Genomic DNA, 25,748 nt, shown 5'->3' with positions numbered 1-25,748 from the left:
ACGTGAGCTCCTTACTGCATAGGAAATGTCAGTACTATCCCCGGATCTTTTTGCCCTTAAACCGAGTCCTATATGAGTTCCGGTAAGGCGGAGGGATCCGGGATTGCTCGGTTGTACTGTGACGTTTCACATGCGGCTGTGGCTCTACTAGGCAGGAAAATTGCACATGCGTAGTGGCTGCCCATAGCTTGTCTCCTTTCTTGCCCCTCCCTCGGTACTTCACACGCTCATTGTCAAGCGACGGCTGCGGCGGGCGGGTGGTCACGGGGCGCTAGGGACTCTAATACCTTACGCGCGTGCGCCCTTCGCTTCCTTCATCTTCCCCTTCCATTTCCTATTCCGAGTCTTCCCAGTGTCCTAGGAGCGCGAGATTCACCTTTCTTTGCTAGCTCTTCTTAGCCTAGGGCTAATCGCCTGGGTTGGAGTACGCGTCTCTTCTCTCCCTCGATCCCAGGGGTTTTTACACGCGCGCGCGCGCACTCTGCCCCAACCCCCCTCCCTCTCGAACTGTTCCTTTCGCGCACGCGCGCCGGCTCGCGCCCTCTCTCTCGCTTTCCTCAAGCCCGCGAGATCCCCCTTCCGCCTCGCGGCGCCTTCTCGCGCCGCCGCCTCCTTGTATCCCTCACACATCGGCCCCCCCACCCGCTAACGGCGGCGCCCCTTCTCCCCAACCCCCTTCACTCCCCGCGCGCTCGGGCGGGCCCGGCCTCAGCCCAGTCCTACCCCCCCCCCAACTCCCCTTCCGGACGCCGCCACCATGTTGAAGCCGCAGCCGCCTCAGCCATCTCAGCCCCAGCAGACACCCATCCAGCAACCGGCACCAGCACGCCGGCCTCCCGGGGGTACCAGCCCCCCCAACGGAAGCCTCGGGGGGACTCCAGCCTCTGCTTCGGCCCCGGGGCCGCCCACTGCTGCTTCCCCGGGCCTAGGGCCTCCTCCTGCTGGAGGCAGTGGGATCCGCCGGGGAGGTGAGGGGGTTCTGCCGCCACAGCCGCCAACACATCAGCATCAGGAGCGGCCCGGGGGCGCTGCTACTGGCAGTACCAGGTGAAGAGGGGCTGGACATGGGGGGATGACGGGATGTGGGACGGCCGAGGGCCCCCTGCATGTTGGTAAATGTCTGTCTACCAACAAGGGGCGGGAAGGAAAGCCCGCGGAGTCCCTTGACTGGGCCACTTTCAGAGGGAGACAGTGTCCAAGTTTGGGCGGTGGGCTGCAGTTGTGTCGGGGGGAGCAACAGTAAGGGTCCCTGGTCCAACTTTTAGGAGGGGTTCAGCAGGGGCTCTTGGACTCAGCCAATGGGCATGAAAGAGGAAGCGGCGTGTGCCCCTATAGTCTGGCCAGTAGAGGAGATGGGGTCCCCGAGTTGAGCCAATGCAGGGTGGGGGATCCATCATTTGATCCCATTTGGGGAAGAGGGGGTCCCTAAGTCAGGCTAAATGGTGGGGCATAAAGGGGAGGGGGTGGTGCTTTTGGAGAAAAGCAGGTTGCTCGAGAAAGGGAGCCTAGCCTTAGCGAGATAATTGGTTGGGAATTCTTTGCCTCCTCTAGACGGGAAGGGATAGACTGGGCAGGATGGAATACCCCCATCCCCGGCCTAAGAGGTTAAGGTGCCAGACTCTGTGGAAGCTAGAGAGTGAATGTGTGTGTGTGTGTGAGAGAGAGAGTGATGTAGGGGGTTCATCAATGGGGGCTGGGGGAGTAAGGAAGGGAGGTAAAGGTGAGTAGGGTCCCCGGCTCGATTGATGTGAAGGGTCTCGCGGTCCCAAAGCTCAGCCAATGGGTAGAAAGAGGCGGGAAGGGGGTCCCTAGCTATAGCCAATGGGGGGGGCGTGGAGTCCGCAGTTGGGCCAATGGGTAGAGAAGAAGTAGGCTGCGCCTCCGCCTCCCCCCCCCCCCCCCCCCGGGAACTGCAGACCCTGTATAACCCCCTGTGCGCGCGCGCACCCCAGTACGTGCGCGTGAAGAAGGTGCCGTCTTATGACAGGGTGTTAGTACCGCGCTCCCGGCAGCTTAGAGAATAACTGTAACCGCGGGGTCTGGTCCAATATTCATCTGGCTGTTTCTAAGGTCAGGGCGGGGGTGGGAGCTCGGCGGACCACACATCTCTCTCGTGGAGTTTATTGAGGCTGTACGCAGGCGCTCTGGGGGCAGGAAGGCGAACGAGTGTGAAGGCAGCCTGAGGGCTTTAGTGCGCAAGCGCTGAATGGGTGAGGCCTCCCTGTGGATAGTGTCTGCGTCTGCGCGGTCCCCTCACCCCGCCAAACGGCCCCCCCCTCCCCCCAACGGCCAGTTACATCAGCCTGTGAGGACCCTGGTATCAACGGCGGTTAGTTCTCCCCAGAATGGGTAATGGGGCTTTTCAGAGGGGTGGAGGTAATTGTCTTCATTGAGTAACTTAGGGGGCTTGCTAAAGGTGCCTTTGGTTTCTCTAGGGTTTATACCGACCAGCCTTGGATGGACTCCATGTGCTTGGTTTGTTTGACCATAGGCTCCTTGTTCTTGTTGGTGTTTTAAGACCTTATCTCTTTTCCCTTGACTTTTGGGAGAACTGCAGGAAGATTGGCTGTTAATCGCTTATTCCATAAAATAGTTTGGACAGAGAATTAGGCCATAGGCTTTGAGGTGTAAATAATATATCTTACTCTCCTAGTTCTGTGTCTCTTTAAGATGAGGACAAACCTGAAGTCTTCATTGATTTGTGGGCTTTCATTCCCCCGGGTCCTGAAAAGGCACAGCGACATCTCTCATCTAGCCTTTCTTTGTTACTTTCCTTCTATAAAGGAGACCTTCTTTGGTTTATATTACGTTAAACATTCCTGACCTTTTGTAAGTAGGGCTGTACAAGAGAGTTGGGCAGATTTAAATAACTTAAGTGTCTTTGCTGTTTTCTCTTATAGGGGACAGAGCACAGGAAAGGGGCCCCCACCATCACCTGTGAGTGCCTTTCCAGTGGTTAAATTCAGGGATGTAAAAGGTAGTGGGAACAGATGGAATGGTTAAGAAAATGGGTTGGTAAGAAAATTCCTTGGATAAGGGAGGTGAGGATGTAAGGAAAGGTTAGGGGTAGGATAGGATACATGGTATTTGTCTGCCCTTTTACTCATTGTCACTTCCATGTTATTTTCAGGTATTTGAGGGTGTCTATAATAATTCTAGGATGCTTCACTTCCTTACTGCTGTTGTGGTATGTACCTCTCTTCTAAGGTGATTAGATGAGAACTGAGATAAGTGTGAATTCTTTTAATTGTTGATGTTTCTGCCAGGGCTCCACTTGTGATGTAAAGGTGAAAAATGGTACCACATATGAAGGTATTTTCAAGACTCTGAGTTCAAAGGTAAGCATTCATTAGCTCAAAGAAAGTTGGAATGGGGAGGTATAAGAGAAAAGCAATGCAGTTAGTCTTAAAAACACTACCATTCTACATAATGCTTCCCAGTCTAGCATTGCTTGTTATAATTGTTTTATATTTCTTTGTAATAAGCATTATTACTTTGAAAAAATGTTGGTGCTGAGCAGATAGGCCTTTCCATATTGAAATAACTCTTAACATGATTCCTTTTAGTTATTAAAATTATATAAAGCGTATGGTTGGTATTAGGTAGAGAATGCGAGGTAGGAAATAGGAAATATTTTGGAAGGAGCTAGGAAGAGGGGAGGGGATACCACTGCAAGTTTCCTACTTCTCTGAGGAAATCTTAGGCTGGATTTACCTTCTCTAGTACTGACCTGAGGCCTTGGGGGTGGTCTTACAGTTTGAGCTAGCAGTGGATGCAGTTCATAGGAAGGCTCCTGAGCCAGCAGGTGGTCCCCGTCGAGAGGACATCGTGGATACCATGGTGTTTAAGCCAAGTGACGTGATGATGGTCCACTTCCGAAATGTTGACTTCAATTATGCCACTAAGGGTAATATGTTGGGGAACTTCTTTACGTGTTGGGAGGAGGGAAATGTTTCCTGACTTCTATTTCCTGCTGTCCAAATAGGCAGCATGAGGGAATAATTTCCTTTTGTGTTTTTTCTTGTAAGTTTTTTTGAAAGAGACGGATATTTATTTTCTTAATACTGATTTCTGTCTTCAAAACACATGGGGAGGAGGACCAAATGTTGAACAGAGATAGCAATAGTATATATTCTATTCCTGAACTTTATCTCCAACTTCTTTTTACTTTGAACCTGTTTAAGAAGAATGGGGTTGTGTTAGATTTTGGCTTTCTTAGACCTGGCATCTCCATTTTTCCCTTTCTTTTGAGCTTTCAAGAGGTAGAAGGAAGTCTTTGGGACCTCTTCTAATTCTTGATCTCAAACTCCCACAGACAAGTTCACAGATTCTGCCATTGCCATGAACTCAAAGGTGAATGGTGAACACAAGGAGAAGGTGCTACAGCGCTGGGAGGGAGGTGATGGCAACAGTGATGACTATGACCTTGAATCTGATATGGTATAGTATATCTTTTTAGAGCTATTAGAGTTTGAGGGACAGGGATCCAGGTGGCAGGGTTGTGGGTTGGTGGGCATATTGTTTCAGTTTAGTATTGAAGTTAATTTAAGATGATGCTCAAAAAGGTATTATGGACAATTACTGGTTCTTTCTCAAGGCTAGAAGATTTATTTCCTCCCCTTCTTTCTTCCACCTTAATATCTGTCTTCTCTCCCTTGTTTACTTTGTAGTCTAATGGATGGGACCCTAATGAAATGTTCAAGTTCAATGAGGAAAACTATGGAGTAAAAACAACTTATGACAGTAGCCTCTCTTCTTATACGTGAGTTTCTGAACAACCCCCCAGAGGTAGAAATGGGAGGTTGGGCAGCTAATGAGGTGGTCAAACACTGGCTTAAAGGGAGGGGTAGTTAGACACCACTTTTGATACTGACAAAAATATTTTTTTCTTTCTTGCTGTTTCTTTATATCTTTCTCTTGGTCTCCATCGTGGTTGTAATGGGCTGTGGGTGGGGAATCCTCTAGAGTCCCCTTGGAGAAGGACAACTCAGAGGAGTTTCGTCAGCGGGAGCTCCGTGCAGCCCAGCTGGCCAGAGAAATAGAGTCCAGTCCCCAGTACCGCTTACGTATTGCTATGGAGAATGATGATGGACGAACAGAGGAAGAGAAGCACAGCTCTGTGCAGCGACAAGGCTCAGGCCGTGACAGTCCCAGTTTAGTGTCCAGGTCAGGACATTTTATTAAGGGATCCCACGTTGGGGGAAGAGGTGGGAGAGTGAAACTGACTTAGAAAATAGTTGTTCTTAATAGTTTGACCAAATGGGAGTGAAGTTGAATACATAATACTGCAGCAACAGGCATTAGGTAGTATCAGAAATGAAATTAGAAAAAGGATTTAGATAGGAAAGTCTTGGTAAGTAATAGGGAAATAAAACTCTTCCAATATATATGTATGTAATACATTTTTAAAACTTCATCTTTTCCTAGGGATGGGAAATATATTCCTTTACCTCAGAGGATGCGGGAGGGAGGCCCCAGAGGAGGAGTTCGATGCAGTGGCTCCAGGGGTGGTCGACCTGGCATTGGTTCCTTGCCTCCTCGGGGTGGCCCCCACCACCCTGACAGCAGTGGCCCCAGTCCTGGTCCTGAGCCCCGTGGCATCAATGGAGGTAAGTTAGGAATGTGTAGGGAGGGAAAAAGGGAATTGAGGAAGTGGGACTGCAATGGGGCCAAAAGAGTAATAGTAGTGCTGTTCCTTGGTAACTATTTGCCCTTTTTGCTAGATCATTTTTCTTACCTTTAGGTCCTTCCCGCATGTCCCCCAAAGCCCAGAGGCCCCTTAGAGGTGCAAAGACTATGTCTTCCCCTAGCAGCCGCCCCCCTGGAGAAACTTCCGTACCACCTCCTACAGGTAAGACTCTTTAAATATACATAAGTAAAAATTTTAGTGTTATAAAAAAAGAGGAGTTAAATTATGAAGTGTTCTGGATAAGATTAAAGAGAAATGTATGGGAAGAATGCTAGTAAAGGGGAGGGAGGATAGAATAATAAGGAATTCTGTTTTGGGGGGATGGGAGAGAGGTGTATGTTATGAGGCTTTGGGATTATTTTTTGAATAAGTGAAAATGGAATGTGATTTGCCCATAGATACTTAATTGAGTGTCCAAATTCATTGTTTGACTTGTTTACTACAAAAATATTTTCTCCCTTTCTTGTAGTTGGTCGAATGTACCCGCCTCGTTCCCCTAAGTCAGCTGCTCCTGCCCCAGCCTCGGCTTCCTGTCCTGAGCCACCTATGGGCTCTGCAGTTCCCACCTCTACAGCTTCCATTCCTCCAGTTTCATCCTCTATGGAACCTGGAGCTGGCCCCATTTCCCCAACTTCCCCAAAGGTTACAGCTTCTAATGATGGTAAGGGGAAGACTGGAGTCAAAGGGAAGGGAAAAGAGCAAAACTTGTTTGGTCCATGGTTGGATCTTATAAAGTATGTCTTTTCTGTTTTTCTTTTTGTTTTCACTAAGGGAAAGAATTACCCCAAAAGGAACCTGGGAGAACTCTGGAGCCACCAGAACTTGCCCGAATAGCTGGGAAAGGTGAAGATTAATTTGACTTCATCTTTGAATGTTAGGTGTTTTTTTCCCTATCCTTGAATGTTAGATGTCTCCCCCCCTTCCCCCATTTATATTTCAAGAGTCATAATGAAGATGGGATATGAGAGCTAACAAGGAATTGATTCCAATATTTGAAAATTTCTTATTGAGTTCCTTTTGCATTCCTTCTATTGATTTCTGCTCTTTAGATCCTATTTAGCCATTCTAAGAAGGGGAGAAAATTTCTTATGATTTCTTACTTCCTTTTCCATTTTTCACCTATAGCCCCTGGCCTTCAGAATGAACAAAAACGTTACCAGTTGGAAGAACTGAAGAAGTTTGGGGCTCAGTTTAAGGTGAGGATTAGGAGAATGAGGGGAATGGGTTGTGCAATATGGACAAGGCAAATAGATTTTGAAGGGCTGGAACTACAAATGTGGAATATGAAAAGACATAAATAGGATATAGAAAAAAAACTTGAGAGGACAAGGTAGAGATTTTGAAGAGAATTTTAGAGACGGGAGCTAGGTTGGAGCAGTGTAAAGAAAGTCCTTTAATATTTGCTTTTTTACCTATAGCTCCAGTCCAGTAGTTCTCCTGAGGCCAGTCTGGACCCTTTTTCCTCCCGGGGCCCCAAGGAAAGTGGAGTGGAAGCCAAAGGAAAGGAAAAGGAGGTGGAAAGCCTGCTGACTTCAGAACCCTTGGTGTCCTCTGGCTCCTCCAAGACAGAATCTCTACCTGATAAGGAGGAAAAGCTGTCCCTCCCCACAACAGGAGGGACTGAAGGGCCAGAACAGTCCCAGGCACCTCGGCAGAACCAAATGGGCAGTCCTCCTGGGAGCATAAGCAAGGGGGATGACAAGGAAGAGGGACCTGTCACTGAGTAAGTGGGTGGGGTCCTTGGGAGAAGGGAGAGGACAGAACTCAGGAAAAATATAGACAGAATGAGAGTGTTAAACCAATAAAAAGCTCACTGTTAATCTCATATTTCTCTCATAGTCAAGTGAAGAAGTCTACATTGAACCCCAATGCCAAGGAGTTCAACCCTTCAAAGCCTCTGTTGTCTGTGGTAAGATGGGGCCAGAAAAAGAAGTGAGCTGAGAGAGGACAGGGATAAAAATTCTCCAGTAGGCAAGAGTGGGGACAGTTCATAAAGATTATTCCTTACCTAGAAGTAGGCAGTGTTGAGAATGAATAAAGTGGGAAAATTGGAATATCACAGCAGAATGTTTCAAAAATACTTGTTTACATATCAGATAGGGTTGGATAATTGAGACTAAAGACAGGGGCAGAGAGTAAAGTCATAAAACATAAAACTTGGTAGGCCTGAAAGACTTATCTAGCCTCACACTGCTTGGATCACAGCAAATATTTGCTTGCTTTGCGCTTGAAGCTGTTGGGGAAGTAGCACTGTTTCCCCTTAACTCCCTTCCCCTTTTATTTGTCATAGAACAAGTCAACCAGTACCCCAACTTCCCCAGGTCCCCGGACTCATTCAACTCCTTCAATCCCAGTGCTGACAGCAGGCCAGAGTGGGATGTATAGCCCCCAGTACATCTCCTATATACCTCAGATTCACATGGGGCCAGCCGTGCAGGTAAGAAATGAAAAGAGAGTTTGGGGAGGAGAGCAAATATGATCTGTGACCCTCAGGATTTGGCACTGCTGCCTGAGAGGAAAGGTCCTTGATTGGATGATTTAAGAAGAGATCATAGACCTGGTCCTTTTGATTTCTCTAGGCTCCTCAGATGTACCCATACCCTGTATCTAACTCTGTGCCTGGTCAGCAGGGCAAGTACCGGGGAGCTAAAGGTAAGAGTTGGTGAAAGAGTTCTGAACCATGCAGCACGAGCTGTTTTCATGGGATTGGGGGATATTGGGTCATTAATAGGAAATTGGCAAATTAGAAATATTCTGTCTAACCTTCCTTCTACTTCCTTTTCCCTATTAAGACCCAAGTTCAGTTGTCTCCCTTTTCATCTACAGGTTCCTTGCCCCCTCAACGCTCAGACCAGCACCAACCAGCCTCAGCACCCCCTATTATGCAGGCGGCAGCAGCTGCAGGACCCCCTTTGGTGGCAGCTACACCATACTCTTCCTATATTTCCTACAATCCCCAGCAATTCCCAGGCCAGCCTACCATGATGCAGCCCATGGCCCACTATCCCTCACAGGTAATTGAGTATGAAACCAATCTTAGAAATTTGTTTTTCTGTTTGTTGGTTTTCCACCTTTTTCTTGGCTCTCCAGGATTTGGGGGTGGATAAGATCATATGCAAAATTGGTACTTGCCAGAGGTATAGAAAGCATTGAAAAGGAAACAAATACCTTCCCTTAGACTCCCTTCTTTTCCTATTCTCCTAGCCTGTCTTTGCCCCAATGCTTCAGAGTAACCCGAGGATGCTGACATCGGGCAGCCACCCCCAGGCCATCGTCTCATCTTCTACTCCTCAGTACCCTCCAGCAGAGCAGCCCACTCCCCAAGCCCTATATGGTAAGTACTTTCTTCAGATTCTTTGTCCTGGATTAAGCTCCCTGCCCTTTCATGCATTCTTTCTGCTGATTCTCTCTCCCTCTTTCCTGCTGCAGCCACCGTTCACCAGTCCTATCCACACCATGCCACGCAGCTCCATGCCCACCAGCCGCAGCCAGCCACCACCCCTACTGGGAGCCAGCCGCAGTCCCAGCATGCGGCCCCCAGCCCTGTCCAGGTGCCTCATTATGCAAAAGAAATAAAAGAGTTGAGGCAAAATACTTGGGTTAAAAAATTATGTGGGTAGGACTGGGAAGAAAAGGGAATGGACAATAGATCTGCCATCCATATGGGATAAGAGTTTGAGGTGGCACAAAGTAGAGCTAGGTATGGAAGTAGTTGACTGCTTCCCTGGCTTTGGAACTCATCCTCTTTTCTTCTTTTAATAGCATCAGGCAGGGCAGCCACCACACTTGGGTAGTGGGCAGCCACAACAGAATTTATACCATCCAGGTGCCTTAACAGGCACACCACCGTCTCTGCCACCGGGACCCTCTGCTCAGTCCCCTCAGAGCAGCTTCCCTCAGCCAGCTGCAGTCTATGCCATCCATGCCCACCAGCAGCTGCCGCACGGCTTCACCAATATGGCCCATGTTACCCAGGTAACTATTCCAAAATAACACTTTCTAAACTCTATTATATTTACCCATAGGACTTGATTATTATGGCCAGCAGGATAGTCTTCCCAGCCTTAGTGAATGTCCCACTAACTCTCCTATTGTGACTTTTAATGTGACCCACATTGTTAAGGCCATGATAGTCATTCCCAAATCATAAGTAGTTTTTCTAAATCTTTATTCCCTTAATAGTATGTTCCTATTTCACCTGCTTTGGAATGAAAAACCCCATACAAATCTTTTTTCCTCTGGTAATTTTTAGTAACTGTCTGAAATAAGACTTTCTCTTTGTCAAGTCTTCACATTTGCTTGTTTTCTGAAGGCCCATGTCCAGACTGGAATCACAGCAGCCCCACCCCCCCATCCTGGGGCTCCCCACCCACCCCAGGTGATGCTGCTGCACCCACCCCAGAGCCATGGGGGTCCACCTCAGGGGGGTGTACCCCAGAGTGGCGTGCCTGCTCTTTCTGCTTCCACACCTTCACCCTACACCTACATCGGACACCACCAAGGTGAGCAGACAGGCCATGGTTACCTGCCTTTCCAGGAAGGGAGGGAAAAGTATCCAAGAGGGGAGGGAGTAGATGAAAGGATTCATGAAATCCAATTGAGTGAGGGAATTTGGCAAGTAAGATTTAAGACTGGTACAAGAAAGAACTGTGGGACTGAATGGGAGATGGAAGGTACTACCTGATGTTGCCTGTATGCTACATCTGGTCCGCAGAATGTTTTAATTTGAATGTATGTAGGCCATAGTTGCTGCCTGAGTCTTGATTAGTTTGTTGCTCCATTCTTTGCTCTGTCCTTGGGCTTGTTACCTAATATCCCTGACTCCCTTGTGGCTTATCAAGCTGTGGTTAATTGTAGTAGTATGACAAATTAGGAAGGGTTAAGACAGGAGTGAGGCTGATAAGGTGGGAGTAAGAGCCCGTGAGAAATTTAAAACTAACTTGAGAAAAAGGCATGTGTTTCAAAAGGCCCAGTTAACATTGGACTTCCGTGGTTTGTTGTTTTTACATAAATGTAGCCTCCTTCAAAGAAGTTGGACAGCACTGGACTAAGGGATAGATGGCTAGGTTCTAATGTTCCTGATCTCTTCTCTTTCCCCTTCAACCAGTTCAATCTCATCCCTCCCAGCAGCTCCCCTTCCACCCCCCGGGGAACTGAAGATGGTCCTGGCCGTCACTTGAGAGACTTCCTTGAGTGGAGGGAGGAGTGACCTATGTCTCTTCCCCCCCAGCAGCTCGGACCAGTTCTCTAGCCCTCCACTCCCCTCCCCACCCCCAACCCCCCCCCACCAGGGGGAGTAGGGGAACTCCTCCTACCAAGCACCTTGAATGGGTCAGGGGGTGGGGTGGGGAGGGACCTTGAGGCAGGGCCAGGGTCCAGAGGGAGTGGAGGGTTCCTGCTTGGCCCATCCTTCCTACCCCTCTCCTTCATTCCCTCCCATCCCCGCTGGAGACGGAAGATCTTTTATTTTCTATTATTTATAACCTCAGACTTGGGCTCCCCTACCCTTCTTTCCCATTAACCTGAGACAGACACATAGACAGATGCCCCACAAGGATGGTTGACAAGGACTTTTACTTTTTATTACATAAAAATATTTAAAAAAAAAACAGAAAAAAAATAAAATTTTAAACTAACTCAACATGCCTGGAATTCCCTCTCTGGGGAAAAGGACAAAGGTGCAACCCTAGTCTGTCACAAGACCCAGGGCATCAAGGAAATACAGAGGTAAGATATTGGGGGGCCAGGGTCCCTAAGTTGAGGGGAAAGGGTAAATGTGCTGTCACTAATGAATTTTGTCTACTGTTTCCTTGGTTTGATCCTCCTGTGTGTGCACTTTTCTCCCTAGCAGATACAGAAGCAGGGTGGTATAGTGGAGAGAGCACTAGAGTACAGACTCCATTTCTGGCACTATATTCATTACTTGTGTGACCTTTTAAGCAGTCATTAAACCTTTCTGGCCCTCAGTTTCCTTATCTGTAAAGTAGTAGCCAGAGGGTTTGGAGCATCTAATCTGATAAGCCTTCTTAGGAGGGTCTCTTGGTTTATAATTCATAATTTTATGAAGCTGCGCTCCAAATGAAAGAATTTCCTTTTTCTTGGGCCACTAGTTAGAGTGAAGAGAACCAGCTTGATATGTCTTATGACTTGGCAAGAGTGACCATTTATTCTGATCTGCATAACTATATAGTGAGGCTCTAGGTCACTAGAGTTAGATGTTGTTTGTCTAATGGAACCTAAGGTTCAAGAGGCCTCATCTAGTCTCAGCCTATGTTAGGCAAGATTCTTTTTCTCAGTCCCATTTTTTGTAAATCGGTAGTTATCATGTGGTTTGTGGATCAAATAAGATAAAATGTAAAATATTTTGGAAAGTGAATTGGTGCCACAATTCATATATTTGAGTGGGAAGCAAGATTCTGAAGGAGTTCAGGAGTCACTGGCAAAAGGGGGGGGAGTGGGTTTAGCTTTTAGGATCAAGCACTAATTGCTCTGAAGATATGTTTACAAAAAGCTAGCTAGACATAGGTTTTTGCTCTATTGAAGAGAGAATCTGGTTGTGGAGATTGTATTTTTGTGTTGTTTCATGATTGCTACTTCAAGAAATGAATTGGACTCCATAAATGGTCACCACATTGTCTGGGTGAAATAGGGAGACCAACTTTCTCCCAAAAAAATAGTTTTCAGTCATTCACTTGTTCTTTCTGCCTCCAAAGGGGAATTTCTTTTAAAACATTCTTGATCAATTGTTTCCTCTGAATGCTTTGGATAGTGGGGCCTGAACACAACTAAGGCAGCCCTCTACCTCTGCCCACCCTCCCCTTTGCATTGCTGGACCTCTCAAGTTAGGAGTTCCCTTTGTTGATCCAGACTGTAACCCATCTGCCTGGTGTGTGTCTTGTCCATGTCCTTCCATAAGTTTAGCACAAAAGGTACACTCACTGTCCTAGAAGTCTTTTTTGCTTTCTCTTGACCAAAGATACCAGTAAAGCACTCTAGCTTCCTGCCTTTATACATGTCTCTTTTTCCTTTTTATTTGATGACATCTTTTATGCCTGTTTTTTTGATGTTTCTTATTGGTTATATATTACAATTTGCTCACAATGACCATGTGATTCCACTGCCATCGTTGTGATGCTCATTTTTATTTGGTCTTTCACTGCATAACAACAAAACTATCAAGTAGCAGCATGTTAGTATTAAAAAAGCTTTGCCTTTGTTTCTGTGATCAGATTTGGTGCTCACTTGGGACAGTTTTCACGGGGCAATTCCATGGGATGTTCCAACAATTCAGATCTAGGCTTAACTTGTTCACTGACATGATGCACAAGTGCTAGGTTATCAAGTCATGGGCATACCATACATAATCTGGGCAAGATATTCCAAAGTCCACTTTAGCCTTAGCTGTATAGATGGTCAAACCATATTCTTGGGTGGTTATAGATTTCTTTGAGAAGCTCTGCAGTTTCTGTTGTAACCAATGTCATTCTTCAGAAAAGCATTTGGGAGAACCTAACTAATCCATATCTTATCTCTTCAATTTTTTCTAATGGAGAATGCATTTGACAGACATATAACTCCCTTGCCTAATCATTTAATCAGAGGGTTTTGTTTAACTAGATTGTTATAATTTGCAACAAAAAGTGAAAAATAAAACCATCATAGAAGGATTTCAAGGAATTTTGATTTAAGGATGGCAGAGATGAATTTTGGAAGTCTTCTAGTTTTTAGTCAAGTACAGTAAGATTTTTACATTCTCTATATCTTTCAGTTGTGAAATGAATTTTAGCTGTTTTCATTTAGGATGACTTCATTTTGTGTTTAAGACAACTTATTTTGTAGATTTGAGAAGAGTAGTCATGGTCACTAGTTTATGATCTTGGGGTTGGGAGAGGGGTTGTATTAATTTGCGTTGTTTCCATGTGCCTGAGATTTTCCCCTTACCTTTGGTATCTTCCTCTCCTTCAGATTCCTTGTATATAGATCCCTTCACACCCTCACTCTTCAGACACCTCTAGCATGGGTTCATTCTGGCTGTTTTCCCTGGCTCGGTTCTTTTAAAGTGCTTTCTCTTCTCTGTATAGTTTGGAAATATTAAGCGCTTAATAAAGACTTTTTTCATGCTATAAACACATCTTGGGAGTGTGATATCAGGGACCAAGTGCTTGATGGTCCCACTGTCCTTAATGGAAGAAAATTTGTTCAACCATTTTCAAAACTTTTAATTTTTCTTCTATTTGTTGTTTATCCCATTTTTGTCCTTAAATACTCTTGGGATGACTTGGTTTACTTGGATTTCTTGCAAGGTTTTCTTTAAATAGGTTTTCTTCTGAGAAAAAATAGTGTTCATATTCATCCGTTATTTTTTTTAACCCTTTTTATCTTAGAATCAGTATTATTGGTTCTAAGGTAGAAGTAGTAAAGGCCAGGCAGTTGGGGTTAAATGACCTGTCAAGGGTCCCACAGCTAAGAAGTAGCTAGCTATATGGTCACGTTTGAACCCAGGACCTCCTGTCTCCAGGTCTCACTCTTATCAACTGCACCATTTAGCTGCCCATCATCCATTATTTTTAACACTTCTGCCTTTGAATGATTTCTTGACAGCTAAAATGTTTGCTGATTATGGGATTTTCTGGGCACTTAGCAATCTGCATTAGCTAAACTTTTGTATTATAATCGATGTCAATATTTCTGTTGCTTATTTCCCATTTTTGGTTAGTTAAAATAGTTTATGATTGAATTGTTTACATCATATGCCATCTCTTTCATTATATTGTTTTTTTGCTAATTGTGATCTTTGCAAGATATAGAATATAAGTTCTATAAGAGTAGGGACTTTTTTTGTCTTAATTCTCAATTCGAAGACAATGCCCCATAGTAGGCAGTTTATGATTGCTCCTGTCATTGAAGTTAAATCACTTTGCCTTTTTTGGACCTTGGTTTCTTTATTGGTAAAATGGGAATAATTATCTCCAAGGGTCATTATTGGAAAAAAGGACTTTGTGAACCTTAGAGAGCAAGTATAGCTAGTAATTGGGACAGAATGTGAGTGTTCAGTTAACCACATTTCATTGAGCACCTGTTTTGTGCTGTAGAAGAGGAAGATACAAAAAAGAACACACTCTGTCCTTGAGTGTTTACATCTTCACTTGCTTTACCAAATAAGAGATTACTGGAGTAGTGGTCAGAGGGTCAACCACAAAGCCAGAAAAACTTGAGTTTGAGAACCATCTCTGATATACATTGTGGCTGTGGGAGGGACTTCTGGACAGGTAAATCACTTAAATCTTTACATATTTTGGTTCAAATGGAGGTGTCAAATTCCAATAGAAACATGTTCATGTAGAAAACCACAAGTTAACATTGTTACATTGTATTTTTGTTTTGTTAAACATTCTTAGGTTACATTTTCATCTGGTTCTAACACACAAAGAGTTTGAACTCTAGTCAGTTCTCTTGGAAAAAATTAAGTTATAGAATGTACCAGCCTGCCCTGGTAGAGGGATCCTCACCAGGGATTTCTCTATGCCAATAAAATCACAGGTCCATGCCTTCCCTAAAATTTGTAGCAGTGCCTACTTTCGTCCTCACAAGAAGGGATATTTTTGAGTTGTAAGATTTGACATTTGGGCCTAATTAACTTTCACCCATTATTCAAGCATGTTAATTTGATTCCCACTTCTGTCACTTTCTATATTGAAATACCTAGCTCTCCCTTAAATCTATATGTCATTTATAAATTTGTTGTTTTATTTATTTTAAAGTAAGTACTTACTTTAAAATTCCTCTTTTTAAAAAAATGAAACTTTTTTGTTGGGATTTTATATCATCTTAATTTCTGAATGTATTTCTACCTAGGGCAGCTAGGGTAGTACAATGGAGGCCATGCTTGGAGTCAGGAGGACTTGGGGTTCAAATATGGCCTCTGACACTTCCTAGCTGTGTGACCCTGGGCAAGCCACTGAACCCTGAATACCTAGCCCTTACTGCTCTTCTGTCTTAAGACTCAATACTTAGTATCAATAACTAAGACAAAGGGTAAAGGTTTAAAAAAAAAGTATCTTTAACATTTAAAAAAGTGGGTTCGGCTAAATCACAAAACTATCTGACTATATATGTAGTATTCCATGCCCTTAGACCTTTACCACTAGTGTTGTTTGTACTTTACACTTATATTTTGGTTATTGTGTGTTATTTTTCTGGTTATGCTTATTTCACAAGCATCAGTTTATATCTTTCTATAGGTCATGATTCATTTGTCTTGTTCAGAGTAATGTTTCATTATATTCATATGCCACAATTTCGATACAACAAAAGGTGCTGCTATGTATTACTTTGGATTTAACTGATCTTTTGTCTTTGACTTCCATATGGTTATGTACCTTAGCAGTGAGATCTTTGGGGAAAAGGAGTATAGCCATCCTAGCATTACTCCAAATTCAGTCCCCTTATTTTTAAGGATGAGGACACTGGATCAGTAATTTATCCAAAAACATGGTCTTGAGTTTTCATTAAAAATTGAGTATCCTTTCAACTAAGTACCAGCAATGTGATGGACACTAAGGAATACAAAGAAAGAAAAAATGAAACAATTCCTGCTCACAGCTTACAGGAGACACACAAGAGCATATAAACAAAAATACAAAGCATTTGAGGGAGAAGAGGGAGTATCAGTCTCATTCAGGAGGTGACTTCTGAGCCCAGCTTTGAATGTAAACTAGGAATTCTAAGAAGCAAAGCTAAGGAAATACAGCATATTCCAGGCAAGAGGGACAAGTTTGTGTGAAAACCCAGAAATGTGTGTGTCAATGTGAGAAACTGCAAGAAGGCAAATTTTACTGGAGTTTGAGCTTAAGAGTGACATGATTAAACCTGTACTTTTAAGATATCACTGTTACCTTATGTGGAAACAAGGAATCCAAAGAAACTATTTTAAAAGTCCAGGTAAGAGGTGACAGTGACTAATTAGATATGAATTGAGTCAGTTAAGGATGATTGTAGGTTGTGAATGTAGGTGCCTAGAAGGTTAGTGGTTCCCTTTTCAGAAAGAGGGAAGTTTGGACCTAGAGTGACACGGAGATTGGGCATATAAATCTGGGAGTTATTCTTCATAAGTGGGGGTAGAGAGAGAAGGCCCAGGACAATGGCTTCATAAGGGTACATCCACAATTGGATGGTATGATATGATGATCAAGTATGAGAGATGGATTGACCAAAAAGGAATACAGAAGAGGAGAACCAGAAAACTAGGTCTGGAGGAAAGGGAATGTGACAGGTATAAAAAAGAATGAGAAGAGCAATTGACATGACAGAAGAGGGCAAAAATCAGACTTGGCACAAAGGATTAGAGAAAGGAAGCAGAAAAGGGACAAGAACAGACAATTCTGCTTTTCTTTCATTGTGTTTCTATATAAATTAGACCATCCAGGATTCGCCATCATATGCAGTTTCAAAAATTGGAACCTCTTCTGTTCTCACAAAAACTAACCATAGTATTTCTGAGAACACCTTCCCAATACTTCACCTAGTGGTCCAAAATAAAATTTTTAGAGGTCTGGTAAACAGCCTTGTAACTTTTAAAGTAATTTTTTTTCTGCCATTCTCAATAAGGCAAAATAGGATTTAGGTAGTTCTAGACATGTTCTCTCATACTGTATACATGCCCTTCAAGTGATATGCCTATTTCCCTTTTCATACTTGAACTAGTTTTCAGAAGCTTAGCTTGTGATTTAGAAGTTGGCTTCATATTCCTCCCAAAGAGGAGGTAGGAAGCAAAGTATGCATCTTGTATCAAAACAGATTATTGGTTGGAGTGGGGTGCATGTGTGCATGTCCAAGTGGTTTTTTACTATCCTGGCAGTTCTTGATTTTGTTGAGTAGAAACCTAAAATTCACACCTCACATGGCTAGGTAACCAAGGCTTTCTTTTTTATTTGGATTTGCTTGAGAATATCCAGAATGACAACTATGACTTTGAATTGCAGGTAATCCCAAGAGTAAGAAAAAGCTTTCAGAATATTGGATAAATTTACAGAAACCCATAGATGAGAGTTGCAAAGGACTAAGTGGTTGCTCAGATAGTGATCTAACTAACCTTAAAAAAATGAAATGGCCTCTTTGCAAGTTGACTTCATCCATTTGCTTCCCATTATATCTTTCTAGGGATGGCAGTAAAGTCTTATGGACAGTTTCTTATTTCTTAAACTTGAGCTGCTTATCTTTAAGCCAGTTATGAGGGAAAGGGCAGCCACAACATATCACACACAGTCTCTGTCTTAAGTCATATCTGATATAACATTGCTTGGAGATCCTTAACTTTAAGATTCAAGTCTTCCTTAGAAAGGGATATCTAGAGGGAAAGTGGGAGTTTGATTTAGAAATTTTGCCCTTCTAACCTAGAGCAAATTTCCTAACCACAACTCATTGGGGATATGTGTGTTATGTGGAAGAATGTCTAGTGGGACAAATTCCATAACCCAGATATATAGCCTTAATTATCAACATACATACCATTCCTCCACCCCATACATTTGTCTTACTTTTAAACAGATAGGTTTTGGAGGTAGAAGGGATCAATCAAGAAATACTTAAGTGTGTACTAGATATTCCAGGCATTAGGATAGTGAACTGTACTAAACATACATGGGAGAGAACATAACTGTCTTGGGGCAGCCACTAATGCCTTGCCCAGAACGTGAACTGGAAAAATAAGGAACACAGTTGGCATCCCTCTGCCCCATCACTTGGGTTTTTTCAGAAAAAGTAAGGTGTGTAATCACCTCTTCTAGTAACAGTAATGCTGTTGGGAAGCAAAAAGCAGAGGGTGAGTGGGGGGAGGAGGCTGGGAGAATAAGGTCTCAGTCTAATGTGAGCAGAGATATGTTGTGTTGATTATGGGCTTGACCTGTGAGTGAGCATAGAGCATATATTTTTGTGGCACAGGAACCCATTCTCCTTATGGTTCCTCCAGAGCTCCCATCACTTTTGTGCCATACCCTGGAATTGAAATAATTTGGAATTGGGGGTTGGCATGCTGATGGGAGGTCACCAAGGAAGATAAGAAAGGGAATGAAGATGGTACAGAGCAGCCATAGCAGGGAGGGTGATATATAATCTTCCAGCCACATTCCCATGTGACTTGAACCCAAGTTCAGCTCAGGTTTATCTCTTGACAGTGTTGCTGACAGTAGAGCCACCATGTAATGGAGTTGTTTTCTGTTACCATCCCCTCAAAAGTATTCTTAAAGCAGATTAATTCCATGAAACAATGGGGGGAGGGAGTCCCAGGGCACAGAGGACAGAACCAAGGACAGGAGTCTTCACCCCATCATAGCCAAACTCAGTAAGCAGCTGCCTTGTTTTCTAGTTCTATTAGCTCCTACCATCTCACTGTTCTGGACAGCATCTGCCTTGTTCACAAACACCATCATGTGCTTCCTATCACTCTGCTCCCATTACAAGGTTTACATATTACTTTAGTGAAAATTTTAAATTCCATGTAGGAATGATCCTGACTATTCCCCTCAATGAATCCATGCACTACCTCGGGCTCTGCTCCTACTTGGTGTCCCTTAAAGACTTACTTTCTCTAGACCATCCCCACCAGTCCCCCCCCCCCCCCCCCCAAGATAGATCTTTTAATAAAGCCCTTCTTGCAAGAGGCACCTATCTGGGAAGGTGCGTGTTTGTAAGAGGAATGGGGCCAGATCTGCCTGCCACCACCAGGATGTAGTGCCTGGTATCCAAGATGGGGCTTCTGGAGATAATGGTTAAGCATGCCAATCCCTTTTGGCTTTCAAATCTGCCTGTCCCTCCAAGAGATGCAGTGTGATCAGTCCTTTCCCCCCACTATTTCCCCCATTTCCTTCTTCACATTTCTAACTTCTTTTTCCTACTCTTTTCTTACCAGTACCCCAGATTACAACTATGACGCCTCTGTATCTTCCCCAGATACAGAGCTCTCGGTTCCATCAGCCACCTCAATGCCTGGTGTTGCCTAGGTGGGTCCCCCTCACTTTGACATAGGATCCCTGGACAGTCAGTGTAAACAATGTGTGGAATGGCTCTGCTAGAACTTGGAACCAGAGGGAAAGAGACAGTTGAAGGGAGGGAATATGAGTCCCATAGGTGGTAAGTACACTGTCCCCTCCTGACTAACTTACTCTGCCATTGCAGTGCTAGAAAATGGGGTTCTGACTATACCCACAGTGCCTTGGTTTCAAATTGGTTCCTAGCCTCACAGGACAGCCTCCATCAATACCACTTTACAATATCTCAACTGATTGTGATTTATTTCTACCCTTGCTAAGGGCCCAAAGCATTGCAGCTTGGTGGCACAGTGGAGATAGAGCACTGAACTATCAAGTCAGGAAGACTTGAATTCAGACACTAGCTGTGTGACCTTGGGCAAGTCATTTAGCCTCTTGTCTGCCTCAAGTTTCCTTGACTATAAAATGGGGTATTATCAGCTCCCACCTCACAGGGATGTTGTGAAGATCAAATGGGATATTTGTAAAGTGCTAGGCACAGTTCCTACACATAACTAGATAGCTAATGCTACTTCTCAACTTCCCTTCCTCCAGCATTTTTGGTGATGGCTACTGTCAGCACATTGTAGTCTTGGAATATTATCATGTGGCCAGTGGTGCCAACATTAATGTGGGAGTTTGTCCCTCACAAGTCTTCTTGGCTGCTACAGCAAGGTTCTTTAAATGGTTAAGAGTGGGAAGGGCTTCTACCTGGAGCTGGACCTGCATAGAAAAACTGGTCATTATAAAGACAACTGAGAATAAAAGCCAGCTTCTTACAGGGGCTGGTAGGAGACGTGGAAAAGACATCTCCAAGTTTTACCTTTTTCTCAATCCCTCATTTTCACTGACCTTGACCAGGTTTGGGATCTGGAACATTTCCTTAACCACTTCAAAAAAGTTGTGCAGCAAATTGGCAGCACTGGAAGACTGAGAAGTAAAGGGAACCAACTACTAGAGTAAATGAGATCAAGCAAGCAAGCATTTACTAGGTACCAGCTATGTGCCGTGCACTCCCCTGGTCACTGAGGGCTATAAACACTTGTGTACTGATGCCCTACTGCCCCTCAACACTCACTTCCTGACTTCACCAGCTTGGCAGGGTTCCTTTGTGCCCTTTTCTAGGCGGGCCCTGCATTCCCTGTTGCTCATTTGCCCATTTCATAGGCCCCTTCATTCCCCTTCCTCCTATAACCCTTTTTATGACTTTCCTTTTCTTCCTCTAACCCTAGTCCCGTCCCATGCTGTGCCCCACTCCCTACCCCCGTGTCATTCGACGGGCCCCTCCCCCCCTCCCTTTTCCTTTCTGGGTATCCAACCTTGCCTCCTCTCTCCCGGGCCCTCCATCACTCCCCGGGGTCCCTGGATCCTCCCCCCTCCATGTCCCTCTTTCCTCAGCTGACTCTCCCAGTCCTCCCATCGGTTCTGCTCTGTCCTGGGATCTAGGGGACACTCGGCCTCTTCCCGCCCCGCCCTGCTTTTCTAACCACTGGGGTCTGGTCGCGATGGGTCGCTGCCATCGCGACGAGAAGCGGGGGAGGGGACCGCAGGAGTGAAAAGGAACGAGACATACTTTGCAGTTGAGGTGGAAAGGTCACAAGGCATTAGAGGTAACAACCTCCCGTGCCTCTATCCGGAAGTGACATCATGTAAAGGCGAGCAAAAACTAGATTGGAGAGGTTTCCAAGTTTTTCGGCTGAGCGAGGTACCCGGAAGAAGCCTGAAGACCAAAGTTCCAGGGTCAGGACGGCTACCAGGTCCCACAATGCATCGCCAGGGAAACTGCCCCACCCCCACCGTGGCCTCATGGGATTTGTAGTCATTTCCTGAGACCATGCTTAAAAGGATGTGAAGCTAAGCTGGAGGCCTCAGGCTCAGGATTTCACTATTGATATGAAGTACAACAGGGCCTTTCTTCCCAGACATCACCCTACTACCCCAGCTGGGTAATAGGTATTTCATACTTGAGGATTCTATTATTAGAGAGCTTCCTTTGGCCTCCACTCCTGGGCCAGTAGCACATAAAATTCACACAGAAATATTATTTGTAAGGCCCTGTCTTCTTGATGATAGGCTACTCCCTCCCCCCTCCTAAAATGAAATTAAGACCATTATCTTTTGAGTTACTGCACATTCCTCCCAGTTGGTTTCCCTACCTCCAACATCATTCTCTGAATCTATTCACTCTCCTATCCATCCATGGGTTTCATTCTCAAACACAGCTCTGATCTCATGTCTCCTCTGATCAGAAACCTCCAGGAGCTCTCCAAGGCCTAAAGTGGTGGTGGAATGGAAAGGGCAATGACTGGCTTTAGGAGTCAGAAGACCTGAGCTCAAGACCCTTTCTGATACACTTAGTGTTACCTTTGTAGCTCACCTCATCAGTTTATTTGAGAAACACTGTTCACGGTACCTATGTCACAACATTGTGAGGAGGAAAGTTTTGAAAACTTTAGAAACATGATATTAAAGTATAAAGTCTGAAATTTTTGGTCAAGTTTTCACAGCCCCCATTATCTGACCCCTACAAATTTTGCCTTTCCAACCCCAACTCCCATTATTCATTTAAATAGACCTTTAAGCTCCCAGCTAAAATGTTTATACATCTTGTGATTTCTGGTTTATTTCTCCACCTCAAATGTCCTCACTTGATTTCATCTCTTTGAAGTAATACTCCCTAGTTCATACCCCCAAATCCATAACCAGAAGCTAAGAATTCTCAAAATACTTTGTATCTTCTCTGACTCTAAAGGATAAAGACTGGACTTGTGACTAATAGATACAGGGAGCTTCCCCTAGAGGGGACTCCTTTTTCCCAATTCAGGTCAGCCCCTTAATCTGCATCTTGGAGCTTTAAGTTGCTTAGAGAGCAGTAGGAGGTTAAGGGACTTGCCCAAGGCCACGCAGTTAACCTGTGCCTAAGGCAGAACTTGAGCCCAAATGGTTCTGACTTTCTGACCACCTCTCTGTCACACTGGCTTTCACAGCTCTTACATTCTTATTTGGGCTCTATTATGGATAGTTTATGTGCATGCTTAATCGGAAAAAAACTGAACACAGCCACAGGAAAAAACCCACGATTTTTACAAGAGAGTTCTAGTTGGGCAAAGTAGATAGTGCCGGACCTGGAATCAGGAGGAGACAGATTCAAATCTATCAGATACTTCCTATTGTGGGACCCTACACAAATCACTTAACCGCAATTGCCCAACCCTTACCTCTCTTCTGAATATTGATGCAAAAAATATTAAATATCAGCAAAATGCTATGTAATATTAAAGAGATTATACACCATGAATTTATGTCAGACATGCATATAGAAAAATAGTTCCCTACAGTGTATTGATAAACCCAAATACTGTAACTGGGTACCTACTGGGGTAAGGACTCATCTGACCAAAATAATGCTGAGAAAACTGGACAAGCAAGTCTATCAAAAAGGTTTAGACCAGAGGTTCTTTAACCCCATCTTCCTGAACTTAAAATTTTGTCATGTATCTTACACCCTTATTTTTTCTTTAATTTTCCATCTTTAAAGCCATTATTCAGGGGTCTATAAGCTTTGCCAGACTGTTTTAGAAGAGTCCAGGAAACAAGGTTCCTGGGTTAGACAACTACCTCATACCATAAACCTAGGTGAACCCCAAATGTAAAATTGTGCATATCTAGCTTACCTCTCTGCTGCTCCCCAACTCGCCTCAAGTTAGAAGAGCTGTCTTGTCCATGTTTGTAATCTACTGGCCACTTACTAGACTTGCACTAAAATTAGGTCTTTAATGAATGACTCAAAGACTTGAAATATAGAAATCCATTATTAGACAACTAAAGCTGTTCAGTAAGTTCAAGAACAAGTCCTCACCCAAGAAAATAGCCAAAGGATATGTGGGACCATTTTGCCCTCTCGATGGAATGCCACAGGAAGGGGGGGCACCCCTCAATACTATTCAGAGGAGTCATACTAGATTCACCTTATTTTGCTCTTGGGCTTTAATCCTTCATTCCATTATCATTGTGATATTAAACATATTTAGCTGACCCAGGAAAAAAAAATTCCCTCCCTCTGGGAGTCCCCAAAACTACCCTTCAGCACCACCATAAGCCCCTCTATTCACAGGTTCTATCAGAATCCCAAAGTTAAGGGAGGCTGGAAGTGAGACACTGGATTTTGCTTGGGGGCTCTATCCTTCACCTACCCTCAGAAACCCAATAGCTTATCCTCTTTCCCCTTATAGGACTTTCTGGAATTAAAGTGGAAGAGTAGTGGTACAGGTAGTAGACCTGACTTGAGTCAGGAAAACCCAGTTTGAATCTCACTTCTGAATTCTCTCCCATGGTCAAATAATTTCTCTCAGCATCAGTTTCTTCTGTAAAATGAAGGAGTTGGCCCAGAAAGCCCTTGATATTCTTTCTAGCTCTTAACTTTATAAGCCTACTAACCCTTAAAGATGCTTCAGGAACCAGCTCACTCTTAGAAATTCCTCAGCTTATTAATTTATGGAAGAAATCTAGTCATTTGATACCATCTAGTAATCTAATATCATCCAAAGATCACTACCTTTCATCTCACACCTGTGAACCTGGAAGAAAGTTCAAGGTTTGATGACTGGCTTCAAGCACTAATCCTCAGCCCTGAGTTGCAGGCCTTTATTTCAAGCAAAGAGGCAGCCAAGGAGAGTGGCAGGAGCTCTGCCCTTGGGAATTTAGAAGCCCTAAGATGAGTCACACCTACTACCTCTGACCACTGCCATGGCATTTCACTGGACTGTTTCTTCTTGCTGTAAAGGTTAACATGTAGTGCCCACCTCAGGATCACTGTAGTAACTCTCCTTTTTCTATCAGCAGCTCTGCTTGGTTTCGAGTCCAAGGGAACATCATGCCTCACTCAGGATAAGCTGATCATCTGAAATCTCACCACCATGCTGATTGACTCAGTTTTTGATACTTTTAACATCTTCTCAACCCTCTCAGTTGCCCTTTCCCCATTAGACTATAAGCTCTCTTGAGGACAAGAACAGTCTTTTTATTTACGTGCCATGGGCTTATTATAAGCACAATGTCTGGCACATAGTAGACCTTTTATATTTATTGAACCATGTGAGGATCAAATTCAATAATTAATATACACTGCTTTTTAAACCATAAAAGCATATCAATCAGTGTGGTTTAATGAACTGACTAAAAGCCAGCCTTGGAGCTGGTCCTGGGGCTTCAGCACCTCCAGGTAACTAAGGATATACATTCTAAAGAAAGTGCTGATGTGCTTGGGTGGATGAAATTTCAATAACCTACAGTGATGGTGAACCTTTTAGAGACAGTACCCAAACAGTACCCTCAAGGCATGTGAGCCACCCCTTTATCCCAGACAGGGGAGGGAGGAAGCACTCCCATTGAGCTGCTGAGCAGAGAGGTGGGGGAAGTGAGGAATGTCCTCAGGTGTACCTGGAGAGGGAGGGCAACCCTTTCCAGCACAAGTGCCATAGGTTTACCAATATGGCCCTATAAGTTCTCCACACTCAAAACTGCCAGTAAAATTTTAAACTTGCACTCTACAAATAAAGGTCAGCCATTTCTGTTTCATGAGTCTGTTTCTCTCTATATAGAAGGGAACTGATGGCTCTTCACAAATCTATGTATTAGCAATGACACTGGTTCACTTCTAAGCAATTTTCAAAATTATCGACTAACAAATAATGGCATCACAAATTGAAATGAGTAATTTCTTATATTCAGAGAGGCATGGGACTAGTGAAGGAACTAGAACTATTCCTTTAGAGGTGGTAAGAACACACATTTCATTAGTGTTAGTTTTGTCTTTTCCACAACTAATTTTGTAGCAGGGCAGCTTTGGCAGCAACACTTCTCACCCCTGCTTAAAAAAGCCTATGGCTTTTACAGAATTATGAACTTGGTTCTTGCCTACTAAGCTCCTGTCTTAATGATAAGTTTCAACATTTCTATAAGTTATGAAAACACTTCTCACAGTAATACTGAGGTAGGTAGCAGGAGTATCCTTATTCCCATTTTGCAAATAAGGA

At 44.1% G+C, this 25,748-nt stretch overlaps 1 protein-coding gene across 12 annotated transcripts; it reads left to right on the top strand.

The window, feature by feature from the left end:
* On the top strand, positions 1 to 25,290 carry ATXN2L (ataxin 2 like). 12 transcript variants are annotated; one of them, XR_470356.2, is made up of 24 exons: positions 1 to 1,047; positions 2,901 to 2,937; positions 3,131 to 3,187; positions 3,267 to 3,338; positions 3,757 to 3,907; positions 4,316 to 4,440; positions 4,671 to 4,762; positions 4,966 to 5,166; positions 5,428 to 5,609; positions 5,744 to 5,851; positions 6,159 to 6,350; positions 6,461 to 6,532; positions 6,815 to 6,885; positions 7,108 to 7,412; positions 7,529 to 7,598; positions 7,980 to 8,126; positions 8,269 to 8,341; positions 8,516 to 8,703; positions 8,894 to 9,023; positions 9,119 to 9,240; positions 9,452 to 9,664; positions 10,002 to 10,191; positions 20,575 to 20,705; positions 24,556 to 25,290. XR_470356.2 is itself a non-coding variant. In XM_007499454.2 (23 exons), the coding sequence occupies exons 1-23, from the start codon at positions 758 to 760 to the stop codon at positions 24,615 to 24,617; spliced, it is 3,150 nt and encodes a 1,049-aa protein (XP_007499516.1). In that variant the 5' UTR covers positions 1 to 757; the 3' UTR covers positions 24,618 to 25,290. The 12 variants fall into 12 exon arrangements, 9 of the variants coding, with proteins under 9 accessions (XP_007499516.1, XP_007499515.1, XP_007499518.1 ...); XR_470355.2 differs by having other exon boundaries at positions 24,553 to 25,290; XR_470357.2 differs by lacking the exon at positions 24,556 to 25,290 and adding an exon at positions 21,354 to 23,011.
* Positions 25,291 to 25,748: the final 458 nt, after the last annotated feature.

The sequence above is a fragment of the Monodelphis domestica genome, chromosome 7 (assembly GCF_027887165.1).
Source record: "Monodelphis domestica isolate mMonDom1 chromosome 7, mMonDom1.pri, whole genome shotgun sequence".
Classification (NCBI taxonomy): domain Eukaryota; kingdom Metazoa; phylum Chordata; class Mammalia; order Didelphimorphia; family Didelphidae; genus Monodelphis; species Monodelphis domestica.
Note: the sequence above shows the minus strand (reverse complement) of the source record. Positions and strands in the feature narration are given on the sequence as shown.

Bases quoted from the DNA above. Each gene is read 5' to 3' on its own strand.
- ATXN2L (XM_056805528.1), top strand. From the start codon at position 758: ATGTTGAAGCCGCAGCCGCCTCAGCCATCTCAGCCCCAGCAGACACCC. The intron at 7,599-7,979 runs GTAAGATGGGGC...TATTTGTCATAG, and splicing joins CAAAGCCTCTGTTGTCTGTG to AACAAGTCAACCAGTACCCC. The intron at 8,342-8,515 runs GTAAGAGTTGGT...TTTCATCTACAG, and splicing joins CAAGTACCGGGGAGCTAAAG to GTTCCTTGCCCCCTCAACGC.